The sequence below is a fragment of the Neopsephotus bourkii genome, unplaced genomic scaffold (assembly GCF_033783945.1).
Source record: "Neopsephotus bourkii isolate Nb327-2 ecotype Australia unplaced genomic scaffold, CSIRO-AGI_Nbou_v1 NB_1468, whole genome shotgun sequence".
NCBI lineage: Eukaryota > Metazoa > Chordata > Aves > Psittaciformes > Psittacidae > Neopsephotus > Neopsephotus bourkii.
The window spans coordinates 435,491-462,838 of record NW_026901945.1 but is presented as its reverse complement, the minus strand read 5'-3'; the positions used below and the strand labels follow the sequence as shown (position 1 = coordinate 462,838).

Genomic DNA, 27,348 nt, shown 5'->3' with positions numbered 1-27,348 from the left:
GAGCCGAGGAGCTCTGAAATGCAGCATTTTGGGGGCTTTCAAGGGCTGGGGTTGGCTTGAGGTCGTCACGCTGGCTGCGGGCACTGGGTGCTGTGTCCCCATGTGGCAGGGAGGGTGCTTGGGATGAGGAGGGGGAACCTCTAGCGGCTCGTCAAAAGCAACCTTGGTTCCAGCCAGCCCCCTCGCATCTTCCCAAAGTACATCTCCGTGTATCCAGCCGAACTCAAACCTGAGATCTTTGCCTGGGAAACTCAAGGTACAATGTCAAATGAAAGAGAATAAAACATCATCACCACTGTGCATTAGAAAAGCCATTTAAAGTACCACATGCCGAAGTGACCACACAGTTTCAAGCTAGCTTCGCTGCAAGGCTGCCATCCCACTCTGCCTCTCAAGCAGCCAGGATGGTCCCAGCCGTGGGGCCGCTTCTTCCCGCCTGGATTTGGCCCTGCTCCATCAGAGACACTTGGGCTCCAAATGCAGCTCTCCAAGGAAGAAACAAAGGCAGAAGAAAGCCCTTGGTGGGAGCCGGGGCTCAGTGGGCAGCCAGGCTGCCGCATCCGCAGCAATGCTCCTTCTGCAGCCATCTCCAGCCCTCCATGGCCAGAAGGGACCATGCATGGTTAGGGCTGGCTCCTGGGGCTGCTGGCACTGTCCAGCTCGGGGGCAAACTCCGTCATGACCCTCCGAGCCAGCGGGTTTGTGGTCTTGAGCAGTTCAGCAGCAGATGGCCGAGTGCCGGCACTGGTTTTGCTGCTCTTCTTCTGGAGCAGGGCTTTAAAGTCTTCGTTCCTGCTGGAAGACTTCCCGGTGCTGCCTGGTGCTGCCACTGCAACTGCTGCTGGGGACTCGCTGGTCGGGGAGCCCGAAGTTGTGACGGGCAAGTGGGAGTTGGGCCGGCTGGCAAAGGTGTCACCAGGCTCCTTCCGCCCCAGGACCTTCCTCTTCGACCTGGGCACCAAAGAGACATGTGGTGGGAGCAGCCCCAAATGACAGCTGCTGCCAGTGTCTGTATGGGATGAGACTGGTTTGGGTTGAAGGGACCCTAAAGCTTATCCCAGCCCCCTGCCACGGGCAGGGACACCTCCCACTAAAGCAGCTTGCTCCAGGCCCCTGTGTCCAACCTGCCCTTGAGCACTGCCAGGGATGAGGCAGCCACAGCTTCTCTGGGCTCCCTGTGCCAGCGCCTCAGCACCCTCACAGGGAAGAGCTTCTGCCTAAGAGCTCAGCTCAGTCTCCCCTGTTGCTGTGCCGGCTCCACTGGGGCAGGAAGACAACACATGCATGACAGGGGATGCCCCAAGGTGCTGGCAAACACTCCCCTGGCAGCAAGGCTTGAATCACCCCAAGGCTGATGGAGCAGTAAACCCCCCCAACCCCCTTGGGAGCCGGTGGTCCTGGCCTGGCTGCAGACTCAGGGTGCTGAACTCTGCAGGGCCCAAGGCAGGAAGCCTCAAGTGTGAACACCTGATGTGTGGCAGTGGCACAGAAGGAGCCACATACCTGTGGATCACAGTGAAGAGATCCTCCGTGGTACGGGACGTTACGAACACGTCGTCATCCTCCTCGGCGATGGACTCAGCCGTCTTGTCACTGGCAAAGCTCTTCTCCTCTGTGCCAGGGTCTGCCGAGCTGTCTGTGGCGGGAGGAGACTGTGGTGAACCACCCTGTGCGGCACTGGGGCCCCTGCCCTGCTCTGCCCTGCCCTGGAGTGAAACCAGTGCAGGAGTGGGGAGACCCTCACCTTGCTCTGGGGGGGCATCACTGGCTGCTGCAGTGCCCAGAGTCCCTGGGGACAGCAGGTCCTCAGCATCAGGGTCGCAGGATGTGGGGTCAGCATCCAGCGTGATGATGGGGCTGGGGGTGGGTGCTGGGTCACCCGTACTGGCTCCCGGCACCAGGGCCGGCACAAGTGGCAGGTACAGAACGCTGGGCTTCTTGGGTACCGGAGGCGGCACCTTAGCCTTCCTCCGTGGCGGCCACGGCTCATCCTCCAGGCTGTCGTGCGAGAGCCGCCTCTGTCGCGTCACCGGCACTGGGGCCGTGGGGGGCTCCCCTGGGCCCCTCCTCAGCTCCCCCTTCCGCAGAGCCATGAAGCCGTCCTGCGGCATCCCCTTGGTGGTGGCGGTGGCTGCAGTGCCCAGCGGGGATGTGGGGGACAGGGGGCCCTCCTCCCGCAGTGCTGGGGGCTTGGGCAGGATGCTGGGGGGCCGCTTGGCCAGCGGTGGCTTCTCTGCCACTGGCGGCTTCACCTTCCTGTCAGGCACCGGGCAGGGCAGGCGCAGCGGCTCCTCTGTGGGCTCGGGGCCATCGGTGTTGTCCTCGGGCTCAGAACGGCTGATGGAGCGCAGGCGCACTGAGCGCAGGTCAGACTGCGTCACCACCGGCATGATGGGGGCGATGGGGCTGCTCTTCTGGGCCAGCTTGGTGGCAAAGGTGGTGGAGTCAGAGTGGTGCCGGCTGACCTTCTTCTTCCCCTTCAGGGAGATCTTGAGCCCCGAGAGGTCGAGGTGGGCTGGGGGTGTGAGCGGCAGGTCGAAGGATAGCCGGGCCTTGGGGCTCCTCTCCATGGGGGATGTGGGGGGCAGCGAGGACTTCCTCTCGGGCACCAGTGGCCTCACCCGGACCTGGCGCGGGGAGTGCCCGAGGACGGCGGAGGTGGGCACGGTTGGGGTTGGGGTCTCGGACTGGCTGGAGTACCCACTGGATGGGGACATCAGCCCTGGGGGCCTGCTGGGGGAGGAGGTCTTGGTGTCCACCTCGGCAGAGAGCTGGGAGGGTGTTGTAGCCCGGGAGACAGAGGGAGACATGAGCGACTCAGAGCTGCCCTGTGCCTTGGCGCACTCGACGGCCGTGGTCCCCGTGGCAGTGCTGGAGCTGGACAGGGAGCGGTAAGGGGGGTCCGCACCAGCCTTCCAGTCTGTGGGATGCCACTGGAGGGGGGCAGCTGTGCCCTCGGGCTCCCTGCCCGCGCTCCCCCGTGGGTCGGCGTGCACTAGCCGGTGTCCCTGCAGCTCTGGGGGGATGCACAGGCTCTTGGGCCGCTGGTCCTTGGGCAGCAGCAGGCTGGGCTCCACGTCATCCGGTCCCTCCTTGATGAGCGACACGCTGCGTGTTGGCGGCGAGGGCTTCTTCTTGGCCTTCTTGAGGGAGATGCTCTTGGAGCGCCGGCGCCGCTGCCCCTCCTGCTCCAGCCCCAGCCCCAGCGAGACGTTGTCCGTGCTGGTGCTGCCCTCGGAGCTGGCGCTGGGGTAGCCCAGGGTGTAGTTGGCGCTGCCCCGCCGTGCCTCAGTGTACGCGATGTCCACAGAGCACAGTGAGCCCGAGTCGGTGGGCACCGACAGCGAGCGCTCGCGGAACCGGCACCCGGCACGCTCCACCTCCAGCCGTGCCAGCCCTGCCGTGGGCTCGGCCTCCGCTTGACCTCCCGGCAGCAGGTTCCCCCTGGAGCCTCGGCCCTCGTACCCCTGCCCCAACCCGCAGGGGGACTCGGGCACTGCAGCGGAGAAGGAGCCGTGCCCGTTGCTGCCCGTGTGCTCCTCTGCGGCGATGAAGAAGGCGGCGGTGGCAGCGGCAACGGCTGCAGCGGGCGAGCCGGGGCCGGGCAAAGGGCTGGAGCCATCCGGCGAGGTGCAGGCTGCACCGGTGCCCTGGCCCCGGGTGGGACTGGGGGGGCCCGTGTAGCTCCAGGGCAGCGGGAAGGGGGGTCCGTGCGGGCCGTTGCAGGCGCCAGCGCAGGGGGTGGCCACGGGGTCCATGGGGCAGCAGCGTGCCCCCAGGTCACTGAAGGTCTTCCTCAGCAGGGCAGCGCGGGGCTGGCGGGGGCTGGTGTCCTGTGGGGCCGGCCCCGCTGCCTCGGGCACAAAGCTGCAGGAGACGGACTCGGCGATGGGTGCGGGAGCCACGGACGTGGGGCCGTTGGTGCTGCCTGCAGGGAGAGACACGGCTGGGTCAGCGCTGTGTGCCAGCGACCAGGGCTCGTCCCACCCCACGGCCAGCCTCTGGGGCTGCACCTCTGCACAGGCTTGAAGTGCGCCCAGGGGGACTGGAGGGGCCAGGCTGACACCCCCTTACCCCTGTGTTGACATGGCCATAACCCAACTGTGGACAGCCCCTGGCTGGTGTTAGCCCTCCAGCCTGGGGTCTGATGGCTGGGATGCGCTAGGGACACCTTAGCAGCTGTGGCAGGAGTCTTCTCTGTCCATCGGGACATTGGCCCCACGGTGACCAAAGTGCTGCCCCACGGTGGGGACACAGACTGGGACCAAGAAGAGCACAGCAAGGAATTGCTGCCCAGGTTGGGGAGGGACACGGTGGCTCACAGAGCCCAGGCTCTCCTCTCAGAAGAGCCTGGATGGGGAAGGATGCAGGTACCCTGCTTGGAGCAGGACACTCAAGGTCTCCAAGGGAGGGGCTGTGACAGCCTTGTTTGATCACTGCCATGGGGAAAACCCTCCTCCTACCCTGTGATGATGGCTGGCTCTGGTTTCTCTACACCTTCCACAACAATGCCCCCAGGCTGGGCTGGCTGCTGTCCCCATGGGGTCCAACACTGCTCCATGGCCATGCCAGCAGTGCTGCAGCACCCTGAGTTGTGTGACCACCGTCGGCATGGCCAGGAGCCAGGCACCTGCTCAGGGTGTGTGCTCATGGCCTCCTGCTCTGCCCTGCCGGAGCCAAGGCCAAGGTGACTCCGGGCACCAGGAGAAGCTCGGGGGCCTTCCCACCCTGTAAGTGTGCAGGACACTGTCTTGGGGTGAAGGGGGCATTCCCAGTGCCACGCCAGCCCCAGAGCCAGCGCAGCGTCACTGGTGTGCAGCACCTCAGTGTCCCAGGAGGGAGCAGAGCCAGCACGGTGGCCGAGGCATTCCTGAGGGCTGGCTGCTTGTTCCCAGGGCAGCTCTGCCCCCAGTCATGGCAGCTCTGCCCCCGTCACGGCAGCTCTGCCCCCATCACAGCAGCTCCGTCACCTTGGTCTCGCAGGGACAGGTTAGGGAATCCGATAATGGTCCGTCTACGCCGCAGGGTGGACTTGGGGTTCATCGCGGTCTCTGTGTTAAACAGGGAGTGACGAGCACTCGTGTGCCTAGCAAAGTGCTGCCCTGTAGCCAAAACAAACAGGCTGTCCACGGCGGTGCACTGTGCCCCTGTGTGTCCCCAGCCTGGGATGGGACTGCGGGCAGCAGCGTGGGATGGACGAGGGTGGTGACCATGGGTGACCATGGAGCACAGGACATGGAGGCACAGCCAGCGGCAGGAGAGGTGCTGCGGATGGATGTGGGATGCAGGGAAAGTGGTGGAGACTGGCCCTGCTCTGTGCTACGGGCTCTGGGCTGTGCTGGATAGGACCCTGCACTGCTGGGCTGCTGCATTAACAGGGCCAGTGGTGCTGGGGACATGGATGTGAGGAACAGCAAGGCAGGGAGAGAGACCTGGTGGTCCCAGCACATCTCTTCATTGTGGAGGGAAAGTGCAGAAAGCCATCTCTGGCCTTCAGAAGGTGCATTTGCTCAGGCACTGGCACTCACGTCTGCAAGGTTAAGGCAGGACCATGCTGCTGGGATGATGGATGGATGGATGGGTGGACAGACAGCTGAGACAGGCTGGCTGTGTGGAGGGCAGTGAGGACAAGGTTACCCCACAACTGGTGGCTGGGCAGTGCGGTGGGAAAAAGGGGCCAGTGGGTCAGGCACATAGAGCTGTGAATGGCAGCAGAGATGGCAATGATGGATGTCAGTGTGGTGCTGCTGTCTCCTGCCCCGTTCCTTCCCCACCCCTGCACTTCACCCCAGGCTCTGCCCACGTTCCCCCCCGGGTGCTGGCTTGCCCTACCCGAGACATTGATGGGGACGATGTTGGTTTGGACGGAGCAGGATGGGGGCTGCTGCTTCTCCTCCAGGGTGGGCAGGGGGAAAGCCCTGGGCCAGGGGGGCTGCTTGTCCGGGCTGGTGGGGAGGCTCAGGCAGGTGTCGGGTGGCCGCGCACCCAGCGCGCTCGTGCTGGTGCTCTCCTCGTCGGTCACTCGCCGGCTCGGGGGCTGCGGGATAAAGGCATGGCACACGTCAAAGGGACAGGGGTGGGACACAGGTGCCCCCAGCCCTGCCACACCAGCCCCTCTGCGGTGACACCAGGGCCGTGGCGCCCAGCCCAGCATCCCCGCACTCACCATAAGCACGAATTCAAGGCGCTTGGCAGGGGGTGGTCGGGGCGATGGCTCTGGGGGAGCGTCAGGGGATGAGTGCCCGGCGCTGCGGAAGGTCTGCCCGGTGACCCTGCTCTCGCTGTACTGCTCCTCATACTCCTCTGCAAGGGAATCAGTGCCTGGGACCCTGCTCCGGCTGCAGGCAGAGCTTTGCTCCCAGGGAAGGGGAACACAGAGGTATGTGAGTCCATCCCAGCCCTCTGTCCCTGGGCTGGCTCCATGTCCCTGCTCCACACAGGTAGCTAGGGAGGTGGGAAAGTGAATTGGGCTGGGTCAGCCTGGAGAAGAGAAGGCTCCTGAAGGGGAGACCTTAGAGCAGCTCCAGTGCCTAAAGGGGCTGCAGGGAACCTGGAGAGGGGCTTGGGACAAGGGCCTGTAGGGACAGGCCAAGGGGAATGGCTTGAACCTGCCCGAGGGGAGACTGAGCGAGCTCTTAGGCAGAAGCTCTTCCCTGTGAGGGTGCTGAGGCGCTGGCACAGGGTGCCCAGAGAAGCTGTGGCTGCCCCATCCCTGGCAGTGCTCAAGGCCAGGTTGGACACAGGGGCTTGGAGCAAGCTGCTCCAGTGGAAGGGGTCCCTGCCCGTGGCAGGGGTTGGAGCTGGATGAGCTTTAAGGTCCCTTCCAACCAAAACTGGGCTGCGATTCATTGTGTGATTCTTTCTATCACCCCCAGGAAGAATGCTGGGGCTGGAGGCAGCTTCCCCTGCTCCTGCCTGGGGACAGAGAGAGCTTGGGGGAGCAGCCAGAAGGGAGCTCAGTGTCTCCCCATCCTACAAGTGTTGAGCTAATTACTGCTGCTGGCTGTGGCTTGGTGGGAACTGGCTCTGCTGGGGCCGAGCTGATGTGATTACAGGCTGGGGGGAGGCCGGGCTGCTGATCTCATTGATGCCTGAGCTGCATCCGCCAGCTCCTGGTGGAACCAGGCTCCTGGCCCTGGCTGCTCTGCCTCTTGCTGCAGTGACTTGGAGCAGAGATCTGAGAGGGGCTGCTGAGGCTGGGATCCCCCCCCCCGGACCCAACTACTGCAGCATGGGGCTCCCGAGGAGCAGCTGGGATGCTGGTCACATGCCTGGGGCAGCTCCCAGCCCTGCCACCCCAGCCCCGGTACCTTGCATCATGCTCTGCAGGTTGAGCTGTGCCTCCTGGTGCAGCTGCTCCATGCCCGGCGGGCGCCCGGCTGCCAGGAACACGTTCACGGGCTGCTGCCATGGCAGCTTGGTGTGCGCGGCTTGCTTGGTCTCCACGTCCACGTTAGAGGTGGCTGCGAGCGGGAGGGAGCAGCGTGAGCGGGAGGTGGGAGGGTGGCTTCTTTGCAACCCCGCACCCTGCACAGCGCTCACCCCACCATAGCACCCTCCGGGAGCATGGGGCTGGGATGTGGCAGTGTCGCACCCCAGCCAAACCACCCCAGCAGGCTGCTGCTGCGTGGGACCAGCCCCAGCACTGCCACTGCCACCACACCAGGGCTGGGCACCATGCCCGCAGGCTGCCAGAGCCCAGCAGCAAGGGAGCGGGGTGTAATTGGGGAAGGAAGCGAGTGCTGCGGCCTGGTGGCTGCCCCGCTGCTCCAGGCACAGGAAGCACCACGCGTGGTGAAGCAACCAGAGGGGCAGAATTTGCAACCAGGATGGAGGGAGCGAAGGGGCCTCGGTGCCTCTTACCACACCGGGTACACAGCTCCTTGTGGGGTCAGCAGCCTCCTGGAGCTGAAACCTCCGCAGGGATGGGCAGGGAGCTTGTCCAGACCCTCAGAAACACCCACCCTGGTGGAGCAGTGCTCTGGCACACAGGCTCTGCCACGGCACCTGGAGCACCGGCACCATTGCTCTGAGCGGATGTGGGATTCCCACCCAGTGTGGTTTCCTGCTGGAGCTGGGGGAGCGGTTTGTGAGCTTTGAACAGCTTGGGGATCACCAGGGCCTCACCCCCAGGATCGTTCTGCAACTGCCTCTGTGTGGGCTGCTGCTGGCACCAGCTCATGGCACTGGGCTGGGTGCCTCCACCAGGACCCGGGTCTGATGTCCCTTTTCCCCCTGCGGTGGCCGGGACATTCCCCCGCAGCAGCCAGCTCCTCCTCATCCACCTGAGACTCCCTGACAACCCGCACCCTGGGATGCCCGCATGCCTGTCCCCTTCCCGCTGGTCCAGGCACTCCCTGCCAGCATGACAAACACATCCCCTCTGCCACAGGGCCGCAGGATGCCTGTCCCCAGCGAGCCAAACCGCAGCTTGAAGCACTCTGCTTCATGCCAGATCCAGGCAAGGCAGCACAGCAATCCCATTGGCCTGGGAAAAGGACGACAGCTCCCGAATGGGGCCAGCACCCCTGGCACAAGCTGTGTCCCTGCTCCTGCAGTGGCTGGTCACCAGGCACTGCACCCCAAGCATCACTCCTGCTGCCAGCAGGTGCCACCTTGCCTGTTGGTCCCAACCATGGGTCCTGCCTGTGCTGCCCACCCTTCCTCAGGCATGGATGGAGCAGCAGACACTTCATACCGCCCAGCACCCAGAGGCGAGGTGCCACGTCCCCAGCCTAGTTACTTTTATAATGTGTGTTACCATAACGACGTTGCTTTAACATGAGGCTTCATCCTTTCCCTTTCTTTTCCTTCTTTCTTCCTCCCCTCAATAATTTGACTCGTTTCCATACCAACCAAGAGGTGTCGGGGCGTGTGTGTGTGTGTGTGTGAACAGCCTGAGCTTCGCCCGCTGCAAGCCCACGGGCAGCGCTGTGCTCCAGGATTCAGCTTTCCCTGCCATGGGTGAGCCAGCCCCTTTCCTCAAGCAGGGAGGAGGCTTTTCCTGCTCTCACCTCCCAGCCTGGTGCCTGCCAGAGGGCTAGCAGCACCACTGTGCCCAGTCATCCTTGGCGACAGAAGCCAACATCAGGGCATCTCCCCAGCCCCCTGACTGGCCACAGGGTTCAGGGACCACACGATCACCTCTGTAGACCCCAGCCCCACAAGCCGCTCTCTTTGCCAAAGGGAGGGACCCACTGGTGCCCCATCCATTTGCAAGCACGCCCGAAGGACGGGTCCCGCACCCCAGCTCACTGCACCCCCTTGTACAGACCTGTCCTTCAGCCATAGCAGGTGCCCACATGTCCCCCAGCACCCGCAGAAGCTACGCAGCATCCCCTGGGACTCCGGGATACCCCCAGGTCACAACCCCCTGCCCCCCCTTCCACACCAGAGCCATAGCACAAGGATCTTACCTCCGCCAGCTCGGCCTGTGCTGGGGCAACTGCGGCTCCCATTCCGTGGCACCCACCACGTGCACAAACCACAGCACTGAAACCGGGGCCGCCCTGGGGCGAAGCGGAAGCCCAGGGCCTGCCCTGCCCTGCCCTGTGGTTGCAGGGGGGAAGCAAGGCAGCATGGCCACACACAGCGAGGGAAGGAAGGGTGCCGGGGGCCTGCACCCCCTCTGCGTGCAAGAACCCTTTGGGGACATAAGTAAGCCAGTGCCATCCTGAGGCACAGGTACCACTGAGGGCTGGCAGGGCTGGTTTCAGCTAGGAACAAGCTGCTGTAGTGGAAGGTGTCCCTGCTCATGGCCGGGATTTGAAACTGGGTGAGCTGTAAGGTGTCTTCCAACCCAAACCGGTCCCTAATTCTATGATCCTCCCAGCAGAAGCAGCAGCAGAGGAAAAGGGGTGGTAAAGGAAGGATGAACCAAGCATCCCTCCGCAGCCCAGGCACCCCAAACTCGTTCCTCAGGGGTGCACCATGCTTTCATCCCCTTGCATGCAGAGGTGTGTGCGGCACCCCGACGGTTTGGTGTCGCTCAGAGGGGTTTTGGCGCAGCCCCAGCAGCACTCATGGCCCTGCATGGCATGTGGTGGAGAGCTGGCAGCCAGCCCACGGCTGATGGAGCAGCCTGGAGCACTCAGCAAGAGGACACAGAGCCAGTGGGGCCGGTGCAGCCGGAGCAGGATCTGTTGCCCTCGGCAGTGACCCTCCTGCCAAGCTTATCGGTGACAGGCTCAACATTAAAATGCCTCTGAGGGGCCCCCACCACATGCAAATGCCTGTTGGAGGCAAAGGGCGCCTGGGGAGAGCAGAGCCGGAGTGCTGGCTCCATCCCCTGCACTCCCAGTACTCTCGCCCGGAGCATGGCCAGCCCCTCTGCTGGGGGAAACTGAGGCACGGCTGTGAGGAAGCTGCCCCTCACTGCTCCGGGCAGAGGTGCTAACGACAGGCGATGGAGGCACAGGTGCTCCCAGGGGTCTGTCCCCTCGCAGAACTGGAAGCAGGGGCAGGATCATGGCAGGTCCTACTGGGATGGTCCCACTGGGCTGCTCAGGGGAAGGGCAAGTGCCAGCACCACCGGCAGCGGGTGCTGCTCCTTCTGTAACGGCTTCAAGTCTTACAGAGAGCGAGCGAGTATTCAGCCACGGGACGCCATGGGCACTGCAGGTGGATGAGGACTGGGCCTGAAGCCAAGCGGAGTTTGCTCTGTGGAGAGCTGAGCTTCACCATCTCCTGGGAGAACAGTGTCTTGCGGGACCCCAGACACAGGGCACAGAACGCATGCCCTCTGCTAGCATCTCCCCGAGTTGCCCCTGCTGCATGCCAGCATCCCTGTTTACCTACTGCCCGGGCATCCCGAATCCACAGGGAGATATTCGACAGCGCCATCGGGACTCGTTTCAGCTCGGCCCGAAGCTCCCGTGAGACAACGCCTCTTGCTCGAAGTCCCCGCCAAACTTCCCGGTGTCAGGCTCGCCGCAAGCTGCCGGGGGGGGCCGGCGCTGCGCACGGAGCCGCGGGGCCGCGGGCTGCCGCTGCGGAGTTATCACAGGAATGATGTAACGGCGGCAGCAGGCGATGCACCATCAGCAGAGCAGCCATGGCAACGGATATCGGCACAGCGGCGAGCCAGCGCGGTCCCAGCACAGCGGAGGAGGAGGACGGTGAGCCTGGAGACCGAGCCCGGCCGCGGCAGCCACCCGAGCCCTGCGGCTTCGAGCGAGCGCCCGGCCTGCCACCAGCACCGCGACTGCTCGGTGCCGTGCGTGCGGCCCGCTGCCATCCCCATGGTACGGAGCCAGGGTGCACGCTGCGCTGAGATGAGCGGACAGGAAGGGACGAAAGCAAACCGCGGGAGCTGGCAGCCGCTGAGGAAGTGCCTCCTGTCCCCACATCAGCCCCCACCGCACTCGGACCCACCGATCCTGCCACCCCACCGGGACACAGAGCTACGTCCATGTGCACAGCCAGACAGATGCTCACCCAGGCCAGAACATCCCAGAGCGACACCCCACTGAGCACCCATGCGCCCAGGGCCGCGCCGGGGCGTTGCTCATGGTGCAGACCTGCCCCTTCCTTCAAGCACTCACCATTCCCGAGAGAAGCCCTTGTGGAGTGGCTGATGCACTGCACCAGGCTCAAATCCATACCCTTGTGGCACATCACCCCACCATTACACATCCCACAGGCGCTCCTCAAGCCTGCAGCAAGGCAGGGCCATCCCCAGACCCCTCTGGCCTGCTGATGGTTGAGATCAGAGGGACTGGAGGATTTTTAGGGGAGGACCCTGGTGTCACCTTGCAGAGCACGGTTGGGTGCTCCTGTGCAGGTGCCCAGCAGCTCTGCTGAAGAATATCACCACCTGGGTACACCACATCTGCCCAAGGCTCCTGGTTCCTCTCACTGTCCCTGTTTCACGTGCAATCAGCTGATTCTTGCACTGACAGGAGATAGGGGCACTGGAGCAGTTGCTGGCAGGGGTGGTGAGTTCAGCAGCTGTGAAGGTCACTCAGCTGGTGGGGAGAAGGCTGGATTACATGAGAGGCTTCTACTAAAACCTCTGGCAGCAAACCAGTCAATAACATCAGTGCCCATCAGTAGGGCCCAGAGTCAACAGTGCACTGAGGCACTCGGCCTGCCTGGCACTGTGGCGAGATCCTGTAAAACAGGTGAAAACCTTCTTTCTCCAGCCAGACCCCAAGTGATCCATCACCTTCCCCTCATGCCTTGCGTAGGGCAGGGGCAGAGGGGACATGAGCTGGGACCCTGTCAGGGAGCTCTGGCAGCCAGGGAGCTGCGTGTGGCAGGGGGAGGACTTGGCCAGCAAGCGGCACAGGAGGAGCCCCAAGCATCATCTGCCTGTGCTGCGGGGATGGGAAGTGCCCGCGGCCATGCTGGCACCAGGGCTTGGCCGGGTACCACGGCAGCCAGGATGAACTCACATGGCTGTCTGCCAAGAGGACAAGAGCCACCATGCACGGGGATGAAGCTGCAGCCCCAGAGCTGCTCTAGGCTCCTCAGGTGCTCCCATCACCCCACCTTTGTCACCCAGGAGCCTGCTGGTGGGACCCAGGTCCCTGTAGCGACCCCCCAGGCATGGGCAGCAGGGTCAGACCCCCCGAGCCCAGCTCTCAGCCCCACCGTGGCTCCTGTCAGCCTGGCTTCGTCCTGTACTCCAACCCTCTCTCTCACGCGCTTGCCAGTCCAAAACCAGGCACGAGCCTTTCCCAAGGGCCTCAGCAAACACCGCCCGGCAATCTGCCAGCCCCAACACCCTGGCACCGCATTGCCCCGCACTGTGGCCATGGGCACCCTGGACCCAGTGCAGCTCAGGCTGCTGCCTGCTGGCTGTCCCGTGGCGCTGTGCCCAGCCTGGCCAGGAGTCTCAGGGTGCCCGGGCAGGGATCACGGCATTCGCAGGCACAGGCAGCCCGTGCCGGGAGGCTGCAGCCCCTCTCCGGGCAGGGGTGCTTCCAGGAAAGCGCCGTTTCCCCCGTGCCCGGCTGGTTTTACACTCTGCAGGGCCAGGACAATGCGAGGAAGCTGCCTGAGAGGGGAACGCAGCCAGGCCCTGGGACAAAGGGGGCCGAGACATGGAATCAGCCCCGGCTGGAGCCCCGGCTGGCTGCAACGCTCGTGTCAACCCACGGCCCCACAGTCCCCAGTCCTGCCGCCACCAGCAAGGAAGAGCTGCTGGGAGGGCTCAGCACCACGGGAATGGATGGGCAGGATCTGTTCCCATAGTGGGACGAGTGGTCAGGGGGTGTCTGTGCTTCTCTTGCTTTGTCAAAGCAAGGACACCCCACTGGGCTGGGCAATGGCGCAAGGGCTGAAGAGGGAAGGGGACATCCCACGGTCGAGGCCAGACTGGGAAAGGTGGGACAGGACCTGCGCTGACAGGCAGCACTGACTCTGGCTATTGCATGGCCTCTGGCCTCTGCCTGACAGCCCACCCCAACCCGGGTCCTGCCCTGCAGACCCCCACTGCCTGCTCCTGGAGGATGGTGTCCCGCTGCCCGCCCTGCCCACGCTGCTTGCATTACCTCCCCGGTGCCAGGGTGCCAGGAGCCATTCCACCTTGGCCATGGCCGCGGGTGCAGTGGGAAGGGGCTCACTCCTGCCCCAGCAGCTCCTGCTTCCAAACCCGGCCGAGAGCTGTGGGCTTCGTCCTCCTTCCCGCCCGCTCCCGCTCCAGCCCAGCCCAGGAGAGGAAGCAACCAGGAACTGGCTGTTTGAGTCAGCGCCCAGCCCATTGTCCCAGCCCCGGCCCCTCTTCCTTCCCTGCCATGGCTGCGGGATTGCTGGCGGAGGGGCCGTGGGTTTGTGCAGCCTGTCCCATGGCTGGCTGTCTGCCCGTCCTGATGGCAGGGGCCCACCAAAGGCCACCAGCTCCACGGCTGGGGCAGGGCTCATCCTGCTCCCTGTGCATGCAGTGCTAGGAGAGGGGACAGGGTCCTGGGGGCTCCCCTTGGCTGAACAGTCACGGAGCTGAAATCCCCCGCAGCACAGCCAGAGCAGCCATCGGCATCCTCCTGGAAACCAGCGCCTGGAGCCTGCTGCTGCCGCTAGCACTCATCAGCTAAGGAAAGCGGGCACCCTGCGGAATCCTCCTGCCTTTGCCCTAGAGGCTGCCAGAGCCCCCAGAGCTTCCTCTTGCTCCAGCTCACTCACAGGCCTTGAGAGAAGACTCCTCGGTGACCACCCTCCCAGCACCCAGGGCTCTATGAAGCTGAGCTAGCTTTTCCCGGAGGATGGAGGTCCCTGGGAGCCAGGGCTCAGTCCTGAGCCATGGCTTGCTCCAGAATGGGCGGCCCAGGCAGCTGGTGTCTCCCGTGCCAGGCACCCAGCATGCTGCAGACCCCAGTGACGGATGGGTGAAGGATGACGGATACCAGCAGAGCTCATTTTCCCCCTGGCAACCCAGGCAGCACTTGCATGGGGCTGACACGTACCAGCTAAGCAGGCAGAGCTAAGGTTCTGGCCCAGCATCACGCAGCCTTTCCCAGCCCATTGGGCCATGAGGAAGGCTGGATTCTACTGACCAGTGTAAAGACCCCTCTGCGCACTGCCCTGGGCACAGGCAGAGTGATCCTGCCTGTGATGATCCAAGGTACCTCCTGGTACCGCAGGTCCTAGCCCTCCTCGTCCTATCAGCCACCAGACCCACCACAGGGCTGCTTCTTATCAATGTCAGCTCCCTCCTCGGCAGACAAGCTCCAGCCTTGAACTGCTGCTGCCGCTGCCTCTCCATGAGGGATCCTGTGCGTAGCCGTTCAGGAATGCCCAAGCCATCGAGGTCCCTGTAGCCCCAAGCCCAAACTGCCTGGGAGCACCCAAGTATCCGCCCCAGCTTCATGCCCGAGGTACGTTCGGGCTGTCCAGTGCAAAATCCTGTTCCTCTCTGCTCCCAGCAGCTCTGTCTCTCCCAGGGGGGCCAGGCACCGGGAGGAAGGTCCCTGGAGATGTCCATGCTGGTGGACAGATGCACCCTGCACCCAAAGACAGAGATGAACTGGCTCCAGCACAAAGCCTGGCCTTGCAGCCCCTGAAAGCCCTTCCTGCAGGTGCTGGGAAGGCGACTTACAGCTCCCATGAGTCCCTTTAACAATGCAGAGGTGCGATTAGCAGATCCAAGCCATGACAAGGGTGGGAGAGGTAGGCCAGGAGCAGGCCAGCATCCACAGCCTGAGTCCTGCATCCAGCCACTGCCCAGCCTCCAGTCCCCCGTGAGACAGGGGTGATGTGCTGGGTACCAGCATCCTTCATCCCTGAACACCCACCAGGTCAGCATCCCTCCTCATCCCCCAGACAACCTGGGGGTCTGGTGCCCCTCTCCAGCCCTCTGCAACAATCGCAACAGCAGCGCCTGCAGAATGAGACAGAGACAGGCTGTACCTCCACCCCCTCTGCCCGCTAATTATTAAGCTGTGACAGTCACTGGGGCTGTGACAAGTAGTTCCCATTCTCTGGCAGCTTCTGAGCAATGCTCCCCAGGTCTCTCTCAGGGCCGCACGCAGCTCCCCCCTGCCACGTCCTGGCTCTGGAGCACAGGGCAGCAGGAGCCATGGCCGTGAGCCATGGCCAGCTCCAGCCTCCTGCTCCTCTGGCATTCCCGGGAGCTGAGCTGGGTCAGGACGGGAGCTGGAGCACTGGGTGTCTGGCCAGGGCTGCTGAACCGCCTGGGCCAGCCAGGTGGGGACAGCGCAGTGACAGGACAGGTCCTGCTTGTCCGACCCAGCACTTCCAGAGGGCACCAGCCCTCGGCTCCAGCTCATGGCCCCAGGCGAGTCCCCTGCTGTCCCCACACATCACAGGGCTTTCTGCCCTCCTCACACCACCAAGTGTGTGTGGGCACGAAGCCCCTCAGGCCCCCACTGCCCTCATCACCGGTGGGAAGGGAGCTGGGGTGCAGGGAGCTCTGCGGGAGCGAGCTCCCTGCCCAGGCAAGACCCAGCCCGAGGGCTGGCAACCACAAAGGCTTCCGATTGCCCGGGGGCTGGCTCCTGCTGCCCGGGGGCTGGTCCCCCACTGCCTGCACTGGCTCTCCACCACTGGAGCTGGTTCCCTGCAGCACGAGCTAGCTCCCCGCTGCCTGGAGATTGCTCCCCATCACTGGAGCTGGCCCCCCACTGCTCAGAGCTGGCTCCCCTCTACTGTGGGCTGGCTACCCACGGATGAAGTTGCCTCCCCACTGCCCTGGCTGGCTCCCCGCACCTTGGGGCTGGCTCCATGCTGCCTAGGGCTGGCTCCCCACAGCTGCAGCTGGCACCCCGATGCTTACAGCTGGCTGCCCACTGCTCAGGGCTGGCTCCCCATAGCTGGAGCTGGCTCCCCATGGATTAAACTGGCTCCCCACTGCTTGGGAACTGCTCCCCATCATTGGAGATGGCTCCCCGCTGCTCAGGGCTGGCTCCCCGCACCTTGGGCTGTGGGTCACCACCTGCTCCACACCCCGCAGGCCCGTGCAGGGTCCCGCCGCGTCCCTCCGCAGCCGTGGCTGCCGGAGAGGCCAAGCTCCGTTGGAGGTGACCTCTCCCGGTGTCCTCCAAGCGACCCCGAGGGGTCGGGGACTGGGCGGGAGGTCCCGCGGCAGAGGCCGAGCACCCCCTCCCCTGCTGCCGCAGCGGCCCCGAGCCCGCCCGCGGGGCCGGGGAGCAGCGCGGGGCGCGGGTCCGGTCCCGCCCCGTCCCGTCCCCGGTACCTGTTGCCGAGCGCATCCTGCCCCGCCGCTGGCTGCGCGGCGCCTTCCGCTGCGCGTTGCCCATCCTCCGCCGCGGCTTGCCCGGCCCAGGCGGTCACCGCGCCGCCGCCCCCGGGCCGCTCCCCGCCGGCTCCCGGCCTCCCCCGCCGCCGGGCCCGCCGCGCCGCGCGGGGAGGAGCCGCCGAGCCGGGCCGGGCCGAGCCCCGCCGAGCCGCATCGCCCCGCGCAGGGCACCCCCGCCCGCACCGCTCCGCACCGCTCGGCTCCGCTCCGCTCCGCACCGGCCGCCGGCCTGCCCGCCCCCTCGGAGCCCGCCCGCCGCCGCGCCGGGGCCGCCGAACGGGCGCCCAATGGCGGCTGCTGCGGGGGGCGGCCGGGGGCAGCGCGGCCGGGCGGGCTCCGGGGGCGGCGCGGGGCTGGGCGTGCTGAGGCCTGGGGAACGCAGGGGGAACGGGGCGGGTGGTGGGTGGAGGGTACCGGGCTGCGAACCCCCGGGGGGAACGGGGCTGGCGGGGGACCCGAGGCTGGGCAGGCCCTGGGGGATATGGGGCTGGGGGTCCTGGGGTTGCAAAGCCGCCAGGGTGATGGGGCTGAGGGAGGCGGAGGGCACAGGGCTGTCCCTGTGCCGTGGGAGGCCGAGCAGGGGAGGGATGGAGGCAGGAGCGCAGGGAGTGTGGCAGCTCCAAGAGCACCTTGAGCCGTGCGGTGGGAGACAGGAGGGTGTGGGGTGAGCTCTGGGGCTCGTGCCCCACTGGGAAAGCCTGTGTGAGAGCCATGGAACACTGCAACAGCCAGCCCTGTGGGTGATGGGGTCTCTGGCAGGAGAAATGGGGGTCTCTGGCTGCCAGCACCCTCAGGGGCCCCATCCCTGGCACTTAGCATCTGAGCTCCTCTGAGGACCCCTCCATGAGAGAGAGGGCTGCACCCCTTGATCAACCATTGCCCTTGGTCTCTGCCAGCCCAAACCTCACCAAATCCCTCTGACAGGGAAAAAATCACCTCCAGGGTGGGGAGAACCTGCTCTGTGTGCCCCGGCCTGCAGCGAGCAAGCGAGCAGCCCTGGGCACCCAGGAGCAGAGATCCTTGGTGATGGCTCAGCACAACCCACCCCATCCCAGGCCGGAGCATCGCTCCCCACCGAGGCTCAGCATCCACATAGCGACAGAAAGGACCAGAAAGCGCTGGGAGGTTGTTATGGAAACAGCCATAAATTGGATCAGTACTCGGCGCAAGGAGCGGGGTGTGTGACTGCTGCGGGAGCGGGTGGGGGTGAGAGCTGCAGCGGTGCGGGGGCCCCAGCAGCACCACAGCCCCTGCCCTGCCCCTGCACGGGTCTGTCCCCACTCACCCTGGCCCTGGGTGCTCCTTGGGTGGGCGCAGGGCCTGGGGGACATTGCAGAGAACATGTTTGCTCCCATTCCTCCAAGCTTGCAGCCAAGCCAAGGCCCACAGTGCTGCATGGGGCTGCAGGAGCACCACTGCTGACAGCCCCGCTGGGGGTGGCGGGTCCATGATCCCACAGCCAGTCCTGGGGAGCTGAGGGAGCTACCCATCACCCTGAGCTACTCCTTGTCTCTGGTGGGTCCTTCTCCAAGCCCCACGGGCACATACAGCTCTCCTGCATGCTTCTCACAGCCGAAGCGAGCTGCAAAGCAGCTGCAGGACCGACCTTCCCACCCGCAGCCCAGGTCACTGTAGTGGGGCCTGCGAGGGGGAAAGGGGGCAAATGTGGAACCCACCCTGGTGCGCCCCGTGTGCAGGCATGGAGTGGGGAGAAGCCAGCCCTGTTCCCAAAACACCCCTTCTCCCGGCAGAGAGCAGCAGCTTCTCTGGAGGAGCCCCAACACCCGGGAAGTGGACGAGCTGATGGTATATAATAAGCAGCAAAGCAGATGAGCTCATTGGAGGACAGCGGCCAAGGCTGGGAGTGGGGCCGGGGAGCGCAGCCCGGGGCTGCTGGGGGCTGTGAATATTCATCCTGGAGAATGGTGCTGGATGGGGCACCAGCACCGCTGCCGGTGACCTCCTGCCTCCGGGCACCCAGAACCTGCCTGCAGCGGCCGCAAAGCGGGGCTGGAGCCGCCGTGCCACCTCGTGTCCCCTCCGGGTTCTGCATTCCCGGGATTCCTCCAGTGCAGCAACGCATTTCCTTGCTCCCTGGCCCGGGAGCTGCACCGGGACTCCCCCGTCCTCCCTGAGACGGCTGTTGCCGGCGGTGGTCGCCGTGCTCACGGTGTGCCCATCGCTGGGGATCCACCACGCCCCCAGCAAGGCGCTGACGCCCGTCGAGCAGCCCAGCATGGGGTGAGGGTGTGGGGTAAGTGCTGTGTGGGGCTGCTCCAGTGCTCTGACCCTGCACGCTCCAGAGACTGGTGCTCCAGTGCCCGGCTGCTCACGGCCGTGCCATGGAAATGCTCCCCCCCAGGCTCGGGACCGCTGCTCTGGGCCCCCGGGCTGCTCAGGGGAGGGAAAACACACAGGGCTCAGCAATAGGGTGCTCTGATGGCCACCGTGCCACCAGCACAGGGGGAGCTGCAAAAATGCAGCTGCCCATGCAGAAGTTGGGCCAAGGGGCTGCAGGGACCCCAGCCCTCATCACCCCAAGAACCTGCGCCCCCAGCACCCAGAGCTTCCTCTGATTTGAGGAAGCCAAACACACCCCACAACGGCTGTGCCAGAGAATTGGCACACAGCCGGATCATCACACATGTGGGACGGCTCCACTGGTGTGTGCCCATCACAGGGGATGTGGGGTGCAGGACGTGGCACCAGCATTTCCCGCTGCGTGCCTACCGTGCCCCCCAGCACCTCTGCCCTCACCCCGCGGGTCCCTGGGGTGCTCCTGCCCCAGCCCGAGCGGGTGGGGAGGAAGAGGAAGGACACATGCAGACACGGGCACTGCCCAGGGAGCGGGGGGCGCTGTATCCCCACGGGGCTCCTCCACTAGGCCATGGCCCCCTCCTGCCATCCCAGGGCGCAGTGCCCGCAGGAAGGAGCCAGCAGGAGCCGAGCGGGCGGCTCTGCCAGCCCCGGCCACGGGCTGCCCACTGCGAGCGCCCGGCTCTGGGGCCGGCCGCCCGTCCCCACCGCGCTCCCTGCCCTCGTCCTGCGGGGCTGCCGCTGCCCCGAGTCCAGCCGGGGAGGAGGAGAACACTTGTACGTACCCTGCTCTGCCTCCTCCGCTTCCTCTCCTTGCTGGCACAGTGCCCACGGGGGCCGGAGGCTGCCCCGCACCCGCACCCGCACCCGGGGTGGCTGCCCCGGCCCGGAGCGGGGAACGGCCAAGGCGCCAACTCCGCGCTCTCTCGCTCTCAAGCGCTAACTCGATCCAGGTTTGCTGGGAGAGGGCTGGATGGAAACGCTTCTCCCACCCCAGCCCAGGCCCTTCTTAAAGATATAGCGACACGTCCCTGCTGCCGAGGCCGGAGCCATGGAGACGAGAGAGACCAGCGGGCATCCCGCCGGGACCTGCGGTGAGGGACGCGACCGGCGGGACCCCCGGGTCTCCTCGATGCCTCTCGCTGCTGAGCTGTGCCAGCCTCCCTTCTGCTGTAACAAACAGGACTCAGGCAGCCGGGTGAGGGGCTTTGCTCCCAACTCCAGCCTCGGGCAGCCCCCTGGTGTGTCCGGGGGGGTCACACGGCCCCACAGCCCGTCCATCGCTGCCTGCCCACTGCTCCTGGCTCTGCCCCGGGGCTTGCCTTGGCCACAGCCCTTCCACGGGGCAGGATAACCCCTGCGGGAGTGGGGTGATGTGTGGGGTAGAAAGGTGTCCTGTCGCCCTGCCCTCACCTCCCATTGCCACTGTCCGGTGGGTGAGCAGAGATGTGAGCCCAGCAGCAGTTTCCACCAGCCAAATCCCCCCCCGCCCAAAAGCTTTTACTGTCCCCGTGCAGCCCTGCACAGCCTTGGGGGTCCTGAGGACCCATTGCCCCCAGGGACCTGCTGCCCCAATGGCTACAGCCTGGCTCTGGGGGCAAGAATGTGGCCAGATCAGCTCTCATGTAAACCCTGCCAAAATGCTTAAGGGTGACAACACCTTCTGTCATTAGCAGGACTTAGGTCCATCCGAGCAGGGGTTCCAGCCCCAGCAAAAACCCAGCAGGGAGGGAGAGAGGTGGCAGCAGCCAGCTGGTGGTGCCGCTCTCAGCCTCAGCTCCCAGATATCCTGAGCGCATCCCCCCAAGTGGGTCCAGGTATTGTGGGGACCATGCACCATGGGCAGGGTGTGCTGGGGGGGACCATGCACCATGGGCAGTTTGTGCTGGGGGGGGAACTGCAGTCACAGAGAGTGGCACAGCCAAGCCGGCACCCTCAGCAGTATGGGGCCCTGCTGAGGGGCAGGGACAGGGCTTTCCTGGACCTGTAGGATGTATTTTAGAGGACAGCTCTCAGCCAAAGCTGTTGTGGTGGGAGCCATGAGGCACTCACTGATCCACCTCTTCACCCAGCCACTCCTGCAGGTGGTTCCTGTTAAGAGGGAGGGTGCGGTTCTCTTCCTTCAGCAGCTGCAGCCATCCAACCGTCCATTATCCATCCATCCATCCATCCATCCATCCATCCATCCATCCATCCACCCACCCATGCTGGCTTTGGTCCATCGCTGGGGCAGCCTCTGAGACCTGTGCTCTTCTCTCTGCCATTGGAACACTGCCAGGTTACAGAGACGGGCAGAGAAGCTATGTGGGAGGCTGCCCAAGCCTGGCAAGACCTAGGTCAGCGAGGGTTGGGTCTTCTTTCCTTCCACCTTTGCTGCTTTCTCTTGTTCTCAAACCGGTGACAGGATCCTGGAGAACGCCTGTGCTAGCTCTTACCCCCTGGTAAGGAGCGTGGGGGGACAGCATGGGGGGGCTCATGGCTCTGCCCATCTCCGTGCCTTGCTTCTGGCCATGGACTGGGAGGTCAGAGGATGATGAGCACTGCATATCTGCAAGAGCAGTGAACAGCTCCTCCTGGCAGCACCGCCCAGGGCTTCTTCCAGAGAACCATCCTGTCTGCTCTTCAGGGACACCGTTTAAATAGCTCTAGGCACCAGGCCCCAGCCTCTTCTTTGCTGAGCTTTATTTCTAGAGCTGCTGGGTCCCGAGGGTTGAAGGCTGAGCTGGGAGCAGTGTTCGTGCCGCCAGCTGGTGCCCATGGAGCCACAGCCCTGCCCATGGCAGGACAGCCACCAGCTGGGAATCGGCAGGAGAGCCAGAGTGCCAGGAGCTTTACTGGGCCGCCTCCAGTGCCAGGTGGTGGTGGGAGAGACAGGGTCAGTGCCATCTCTCTGAGATGTGGCCATACCAAGGGAATCAGGATGGGGAGAGGGATGGGGGGCAGATGGGGAGCTGGCCCCACTCTGCCCTCACTGTAGCAGGACCCCCGTGCGTGGCCCTGGCATCCTCATCCCACACACAGAGCAGGAGCAGGTGGGATGCTCCCCGCCCCCTGCTCTCACACCACTGCCGCTGAGCAGAGGAATCCAGCAGCCCCTGGCTTCCTCCTTGCACTGGGAACAGTCACACGGCCTCCTTGGACTGAGTGCTCCCCCAGCCTTTCCAGTGCGATCCCATCATCTGGCAGCAATGCTGCTGCACCAGTGTATCTCCCTCCTGACAAGACAAGGCTGCTCCCACCAGCACACAGCCCCCAGGCAGTTGGATGGACACATCCTGCTTTGCAGCCCATGGGGCTTCCCTTGCCAGGGAGGAGACCCACAGCTTTTGGATCCCTTTAAACCTGCCCAGGAGGAACTAAAGCCAGGCAAAAGCTCCTCACCAAATCGAGGATGCCCAATGCCAGGAGCTGAAGTGCCATGAGGACCATCCAAGTCACCGCTGTGCTGGGCTGGCGTTGGATCCCACTCCACTGTGGGATGGATTGCAAGGCCAATCCATAGCAGTCCTTAGAGCTTGTCAGTCTGACGCTTCCCCCACAGCCCACCGGCCGCATGAAGGGCACATCTGGTCCCAGGTGATTTTCGCCTGCAGCTCCCAGGGAAAAAGCGCTGGGGTTTTATTCCAGTTTTAAAGGATGAGCCTGATTTTTGCAATTGGATCCTCTTCAGGAGATGGAAACGAGGAGAACCAAAACCCCCAAGCCCTGCGCAGGGTGCTGTTAAGCGTTTGCTCCTCAGTCGGGGGACTCTGCACAGGGCAGCAGCTCTTGAATAGCCTTGGGCTGACTCTGCTCTTCCCCGGGGCCTGCAAGGGGCTCCCGTCCTCCGGAGACGTGAACCCTTCCCCATGAGCTCTTAGAAAAACAAACAGGGACTGAAACCACACTCAGAATTGTGCTTTTCTCTAAGCAAAGGGTTCAGTAAAGCCGAGGTCCCACATCCTCACCCCATGGGAGCAGCAGCAGCGCATGGAGGGGGGGCAGGCAGGAAGGTGGGAGAGCTCTGCTCCCCTTGGGGTGCGGGAGAAACTCAAGCCCCTCTGAGCTGCACATGGCACACATGCATGTCTATGGTGCCCCGATGGGGAGCTGCAGGGCGGGAGGGCTCTTTGCCTGCTGCATTGCACACAACCAGCCAGGGTGTTGCTCCATGAGAAACCTCAGGTGTGCAGAACACAATGGGGGGCTTCAAACCTGACCGGCCACAGCAGCAGCCACTCCCCACAATGTGCCCCCAGCTGCCCCCACACTGTCCCACCCCCCACGGCAGCACACAAGGCTCCTGCAGCCACCACAGGCATTCCCAACCTGCTGGCCAGACACAGCAGTGAGGGACCATCTGGTCACCCTCATGGCCAGCTCCTCCTCCAGGGGACACCGGTCCAACACGTACAGTGACGTCCAATCCGGGCTTGGCGCTGTGCTGGTGCCATGCACTGGTCAGTGGTACCTCCCTGCACCCTCATTTCCCCGGTGACTGATGCACAGGGCAGTGAGAGCCTCTCCTCCTCGCAGTGCTCAGCCCTCACAGGATTAGTGCCTTGCAGAGGCCGCGCTGAGCCCTCTGCCTGCTCCCTGCACTGTGAATCATGTTGCGAGGGGTTGCGAGGGGCTGGCAGTCGTTTCCCACGGCTCTACACAGCAAAGCAGCAGTTGCAGGGAGCACAGGAGGAGCACGGTTTGCCAAGGGCCTGAGAAACACGCTGCAATCCCAGGGAAAGCAGCTCCGAGAGCACCGCTCCCTGTCCCGGCAAAGCAAACTTTGATAAACAACTCCAAAGCGAGCTTATTTTAAGCTCCTCTGGAAGAGCTGCCCGCTCCTGACCCGGCCCGGGAGCCTGCGCCAAACCCAAACGCTCCAGATGGGAAATGCAAGCGGCCAAGGCGAAAACAAACCCCGAGGGCTGCCAGGACGAGCTGACGGCGCCTGTGCTGCTGCTCATCACGTTCCCCGGCCACACAAACCCCAGTGACAGCCACAGCACAGCAAGGGGATGGCCACCTCGGTCCCCAGCCGCGGGGTCTGAAGCATCCGAGGCAAGGCCAGGGGTGCAGAGGCGAGAGTAGCCCCTGTCCCTGCTTTCCCACCATCACCCCTGGTAACCGGGGCCGCAGCGTGATGCGTGTGCTTGGCCGGCAGCCTGGAGAATGCCCGCTGCGTGCGGCAGAGTGAGGGCCAGCCTGCTGCCGAGTTGTCCCGGCCTCACCCCGCAGCAGCAGGATACAAGCCGCTTCCCAAAGGGCTTCCTGGTGGCTCCTCAGCTGCCCGCTCCCTGCTCCCCCAGACCTCCATTCCCCCGAGCCCCCTGCTCCAGACCCCTGAGCAGGAGCCTCGGCAGCAGGAGCCGCCACGGTTCACCCATCCTGGACAGGGGACACGGGACATAAGTGGGGATCACAGTGGCAGAAGCCCCACTGCATCGCGGTGTGGGGATGGGACCTCCCCGAGGCGGGTGACCCATCCCTGGCCGGGTACACCCACCCACGCATCCCCCCGGTGGGACGGGACTCCCTGCGGTGGGGACAGCCCTCACGGAGTCCCCCGAAACCAGGCATCCCCGGGACAGGCGCTTCCCACCCCGGGCCGGGGTGTCCTTACCTGGGGCCCCGCGCAGCGGCCGGCCCCGCAGGAGCGCCTGCAGGCGGGCAGCGCGGCGGTGCAGCCGCCCGGCGCGGTGGCCCAGGGCCAGGACGTGGCCCTCGATGTCTCCAAGGAGGGCGAGCGAGTGGCCGCAGAGCTCGGCGAGCTGCCGGAGCAGGGTGAGCGCTGCCAGGCTGCACACGTCCCGCAGGTCGGACAGCGGCACCGCCGCCCGCCCGCTCCGCGCCGACACGCTCCGCTTGTAGAACGGCATCGCCGGGACCGGCGCGGCTCCCCCCGGCCGGCCCCGCAGCTACAAGGGCTCTGGGCCGGCAGCAACGCCGGGTCTCGGGGCCGGCCGGTGGGAGGAGGAGGAGGAGGAGGAGGAAGGAGGAGGAAGGGGAGGGAGGGGCGGCCCTGCTCGAGGATGCTCTGGTCGGCGACACCAGGAGGGACAGATCGGACCCGGCTGCGCTGCGGGAGCAGCGGGACCGCCCCTGGACGGGACCCCAGGTACCGGCACTGCTCGGTACTACCCGGGGCCCGTCCGGACTGTGCGGCTCCCCCCGCTGCCTGCCCACCACCGGGGCTGGCAAAGCCGGGCGCCCCCAGAACCGGGCTCCGCGTTCGGGGGTGCAGGGGGGGCTCCGGGGCTGCGGTTCCCAACGGGCGGGCAGAGCCTGTAGGTGCAGCAGGGAGAGAACGTTCATCGCGCATTCCTTCGGCATTCCTCTCCCGCGGGTGTTCGTGCTCCCCGCAGCTGCTCTCCTCCGTCCCCCTTCCCCAAAGCATACACTTCGTTGTGCTTTGAGGAGCAGAGCGCTGAGGTCCCTGGTGCAAGGGACAAGCATCCTAGGCAGCGTGAAGCAGCAAGCGTCAAGAGAGGAGCAGACGTGGGGGGTGAACCCCCAGATCGAGCTATCCTAGCACCCCATCTCCAGCAGCCCCAGCTGCTGGGGGCAGAGAGGAATGGAATTCCTGACGGGAATTTCCCAAGCTGGATGCCGTTTCTCCCTGCATGGTGAAACTTGCTGGACCCCTGTGCTATTGATGCTCCACTTGCGCTACCACCATGTGAAGAACACACTGTCTTTTTTCTTCCCTTCCCTTCCCTTCCCTTCCCTTCCCTTCCCTTCCCTTCCCTTCCCTTCCCTTCCCTTCCCTTCCCTTCCCTTCCCTTCCCTTCCCTTCCCTTCCCTTCCCTTCCCTTCCCTTCCCTTCCCTTCCCTTCCCTTCCCTTCCCTTCCCTTTCCCATTAGGCAGATAAGAGCCCACCCAGCCCAACAGGAGCTCTCCCAGTGTGAAGGGTTCCAGTTCCACACATCTCGACTCCGCTCCACTCGCTTCCCATTCCCATCTCACCCTTCCCGGCACCGAGCTCTCCTCCTGCCAAGGGAGGGAACACACACAGACAATGCACCTGGGTCTGTGGCTTTCCCAACAGAGACCTGCTCATTTCCAGAGCTGCTCACGGAGCAGGGCTCAGAGCCGGGTGTGAACTGTCCTTCCCAGCAGCTCTTGCTCTGCCACAAGAGCCATCCTGAAACAGGGATCTATCCACTTTCCTTCTGGCTCCGAGGCAGGTTCCTCTCGCTCTGCCTCGTGGTGCAGGGCTGAGGTGCTTGGTGGGTGCTTTGGCTGCTCCCGGCCTTGGGGCTGCCTCAGCAGAACAGTTTTGAGCCTGGCGAGGGTCAAGGGCTCATCCTTTTGCTTTCTGTGTGCCATTGGCCTCATTTCCAAGCCTTTCCCTGCACTTGGAGAGGTCTGGACACCACTGAGTGGACACAGAGACCCTCAGGTATCCTGGCTCCGGAACCCAAGGGATTCATTCATTAAACCATCACATAGTGCAGTAGGAGCCTTCATAAACCACAAGCTTGGGTTGCTTAGGAACTCCCACTGGCTTTTTTCTGAACAGGGTGTACTTTCCTGAAGTCGCTGTCAAATATTTAGCATGAGAAAGCTAAAACGACCCTTTAAAAGCAAAGCAAGCTGCATAATGAGGTCACCACATTAATATGATGGCCATTATAGCGGGAGCGGGGCTTGCCAGGGTGGGAGGGCAGCCTCAGCCCTGCAATAGCTCTGGAGCTGCCGGACAAGCCCCAGGGGAGGAAGCAGCAGTGCCTGTGCCCGGTTTATTTCCCAGGGCCTCGGTGCTCTGGAGGGGCCAGAACCTCGGCATGGGCAGAGCTGGAGCCCGGCGCTGCTCCAGGGATGCAGCTTGCTGCAGCGGACGTGCGAAACCTCGGCACATGGAGCAATGGTCTTGGGATCCTGTGGGAAACAGCCCAGTTGGCTACTGGCCGGAAAGGAACGTAGCCAGCTCCAAAAACACTGATTGCAACCAGATGCTGCAGGAGATGCTTTTTCTGCTCTGCTCCACCCCACAGCAGAGCCCTTCCTCAGGGGAAGGATATGGAATGGGCTGGAGGTGATGGCTCGGGTGGGCTTTGTCAGGTGCAGGGCTTTGGGTGAACCTCACTTGCTGGTGAGAGGCAGAGGTGCCAGGGTGATGGAGGGGTCAGCAGCAGGGTCTGAGCTTCCTGCCTGCTTGTCCCAGGGCTCTCACTGCAGCAAGTGAGCTGGGAAACCCTCACTGGCTTGGCCTGGGCTTTGCTTCCAGCCGAGGGCGGTGGGAGGGAGTGGGAGGCACGTCGAGGAGGATGGAACGTGGGCTGCCTGGTGCCTTGTGCGCTGGGATTCACTCTGCAAGGACTCCTGCAAGCTGCTC

At 64.4% G+C, this 27,348-nt stretch overlaps 1 protein-coding gene across 7 annotated transcripts; it reads right to left on the bottom strand.

Annotated features, from left to right (window-relative positions):
- Positions 1–298: 298 nt before the first annotated feature.
- NHSL2 (NHS like 2) lies at positions 299–24,920 on the bottom strand. Of its 7 annotated transcripts, none has more exons than XM_061368951.1 (8): positions 24,633–24,920; positions 7,311–7,463; positions 6,167–6,303; positions 5,833–6,037; positions 4,971–5,102; positions 1,745–3,928; positions 1,504–1,636; positions 299–951 (listed from the first exon to the last, which is right to left on the bottom strand). In XM_061368951.1, the coding sequence occupies exons 1-8, from the start codon at positions 24,886–24,888 to the stop codon at positions 624–626; spliced, it is 3,528 nt and encodes a 1,175-aa protein (XP_061224935.1). In that variant the 5' UTR covers positions 24,889–24,920; the 3' UTR covers positions 299–623. The 7 variants fall into 7 exon arrangements, with proteins under 7 accessions (XP_061224935.1, XP_061224940.1, XP_061224938.1 ...); XM_061368956.1 differs by lacking the exon at positions 24,633–24,920 and adding an exon at positions 23,342–23,477; XM_061368954.1 differs by lacking the exon at positions 24,633–24,920 and adding an exon at positions 16,655–16,797.
- Between the last annotated feature and the right edge of the window lie 2,428 nt (positions 24,921–27,348).

Bases quoted from the DNA above. Each gene is read 5' to 3' on its own strand.
- NHSL2 (XM_061368950.1), bottom strand. From the start codon at position 9,756: ATGAGCAGGGACACCTTCCACTACAGCAGCTTGTTCCTAGCTGAAACC. The intron at 6,038-6,166 runs GTGAGTGCGGGG...TTTATCCCGCAG, and splicing joins GCCTTGAATTCGTGCTTATG to CCCCCGAGCCGGCGAGTGAC. The intron at 952-1,503 runs GTATGTGGCTCC...TTTGGTGCCCAG, and splicing joins CTCTTCACTGTGATCCACAG to GTCGAAGAGGAAGGTCCTGG.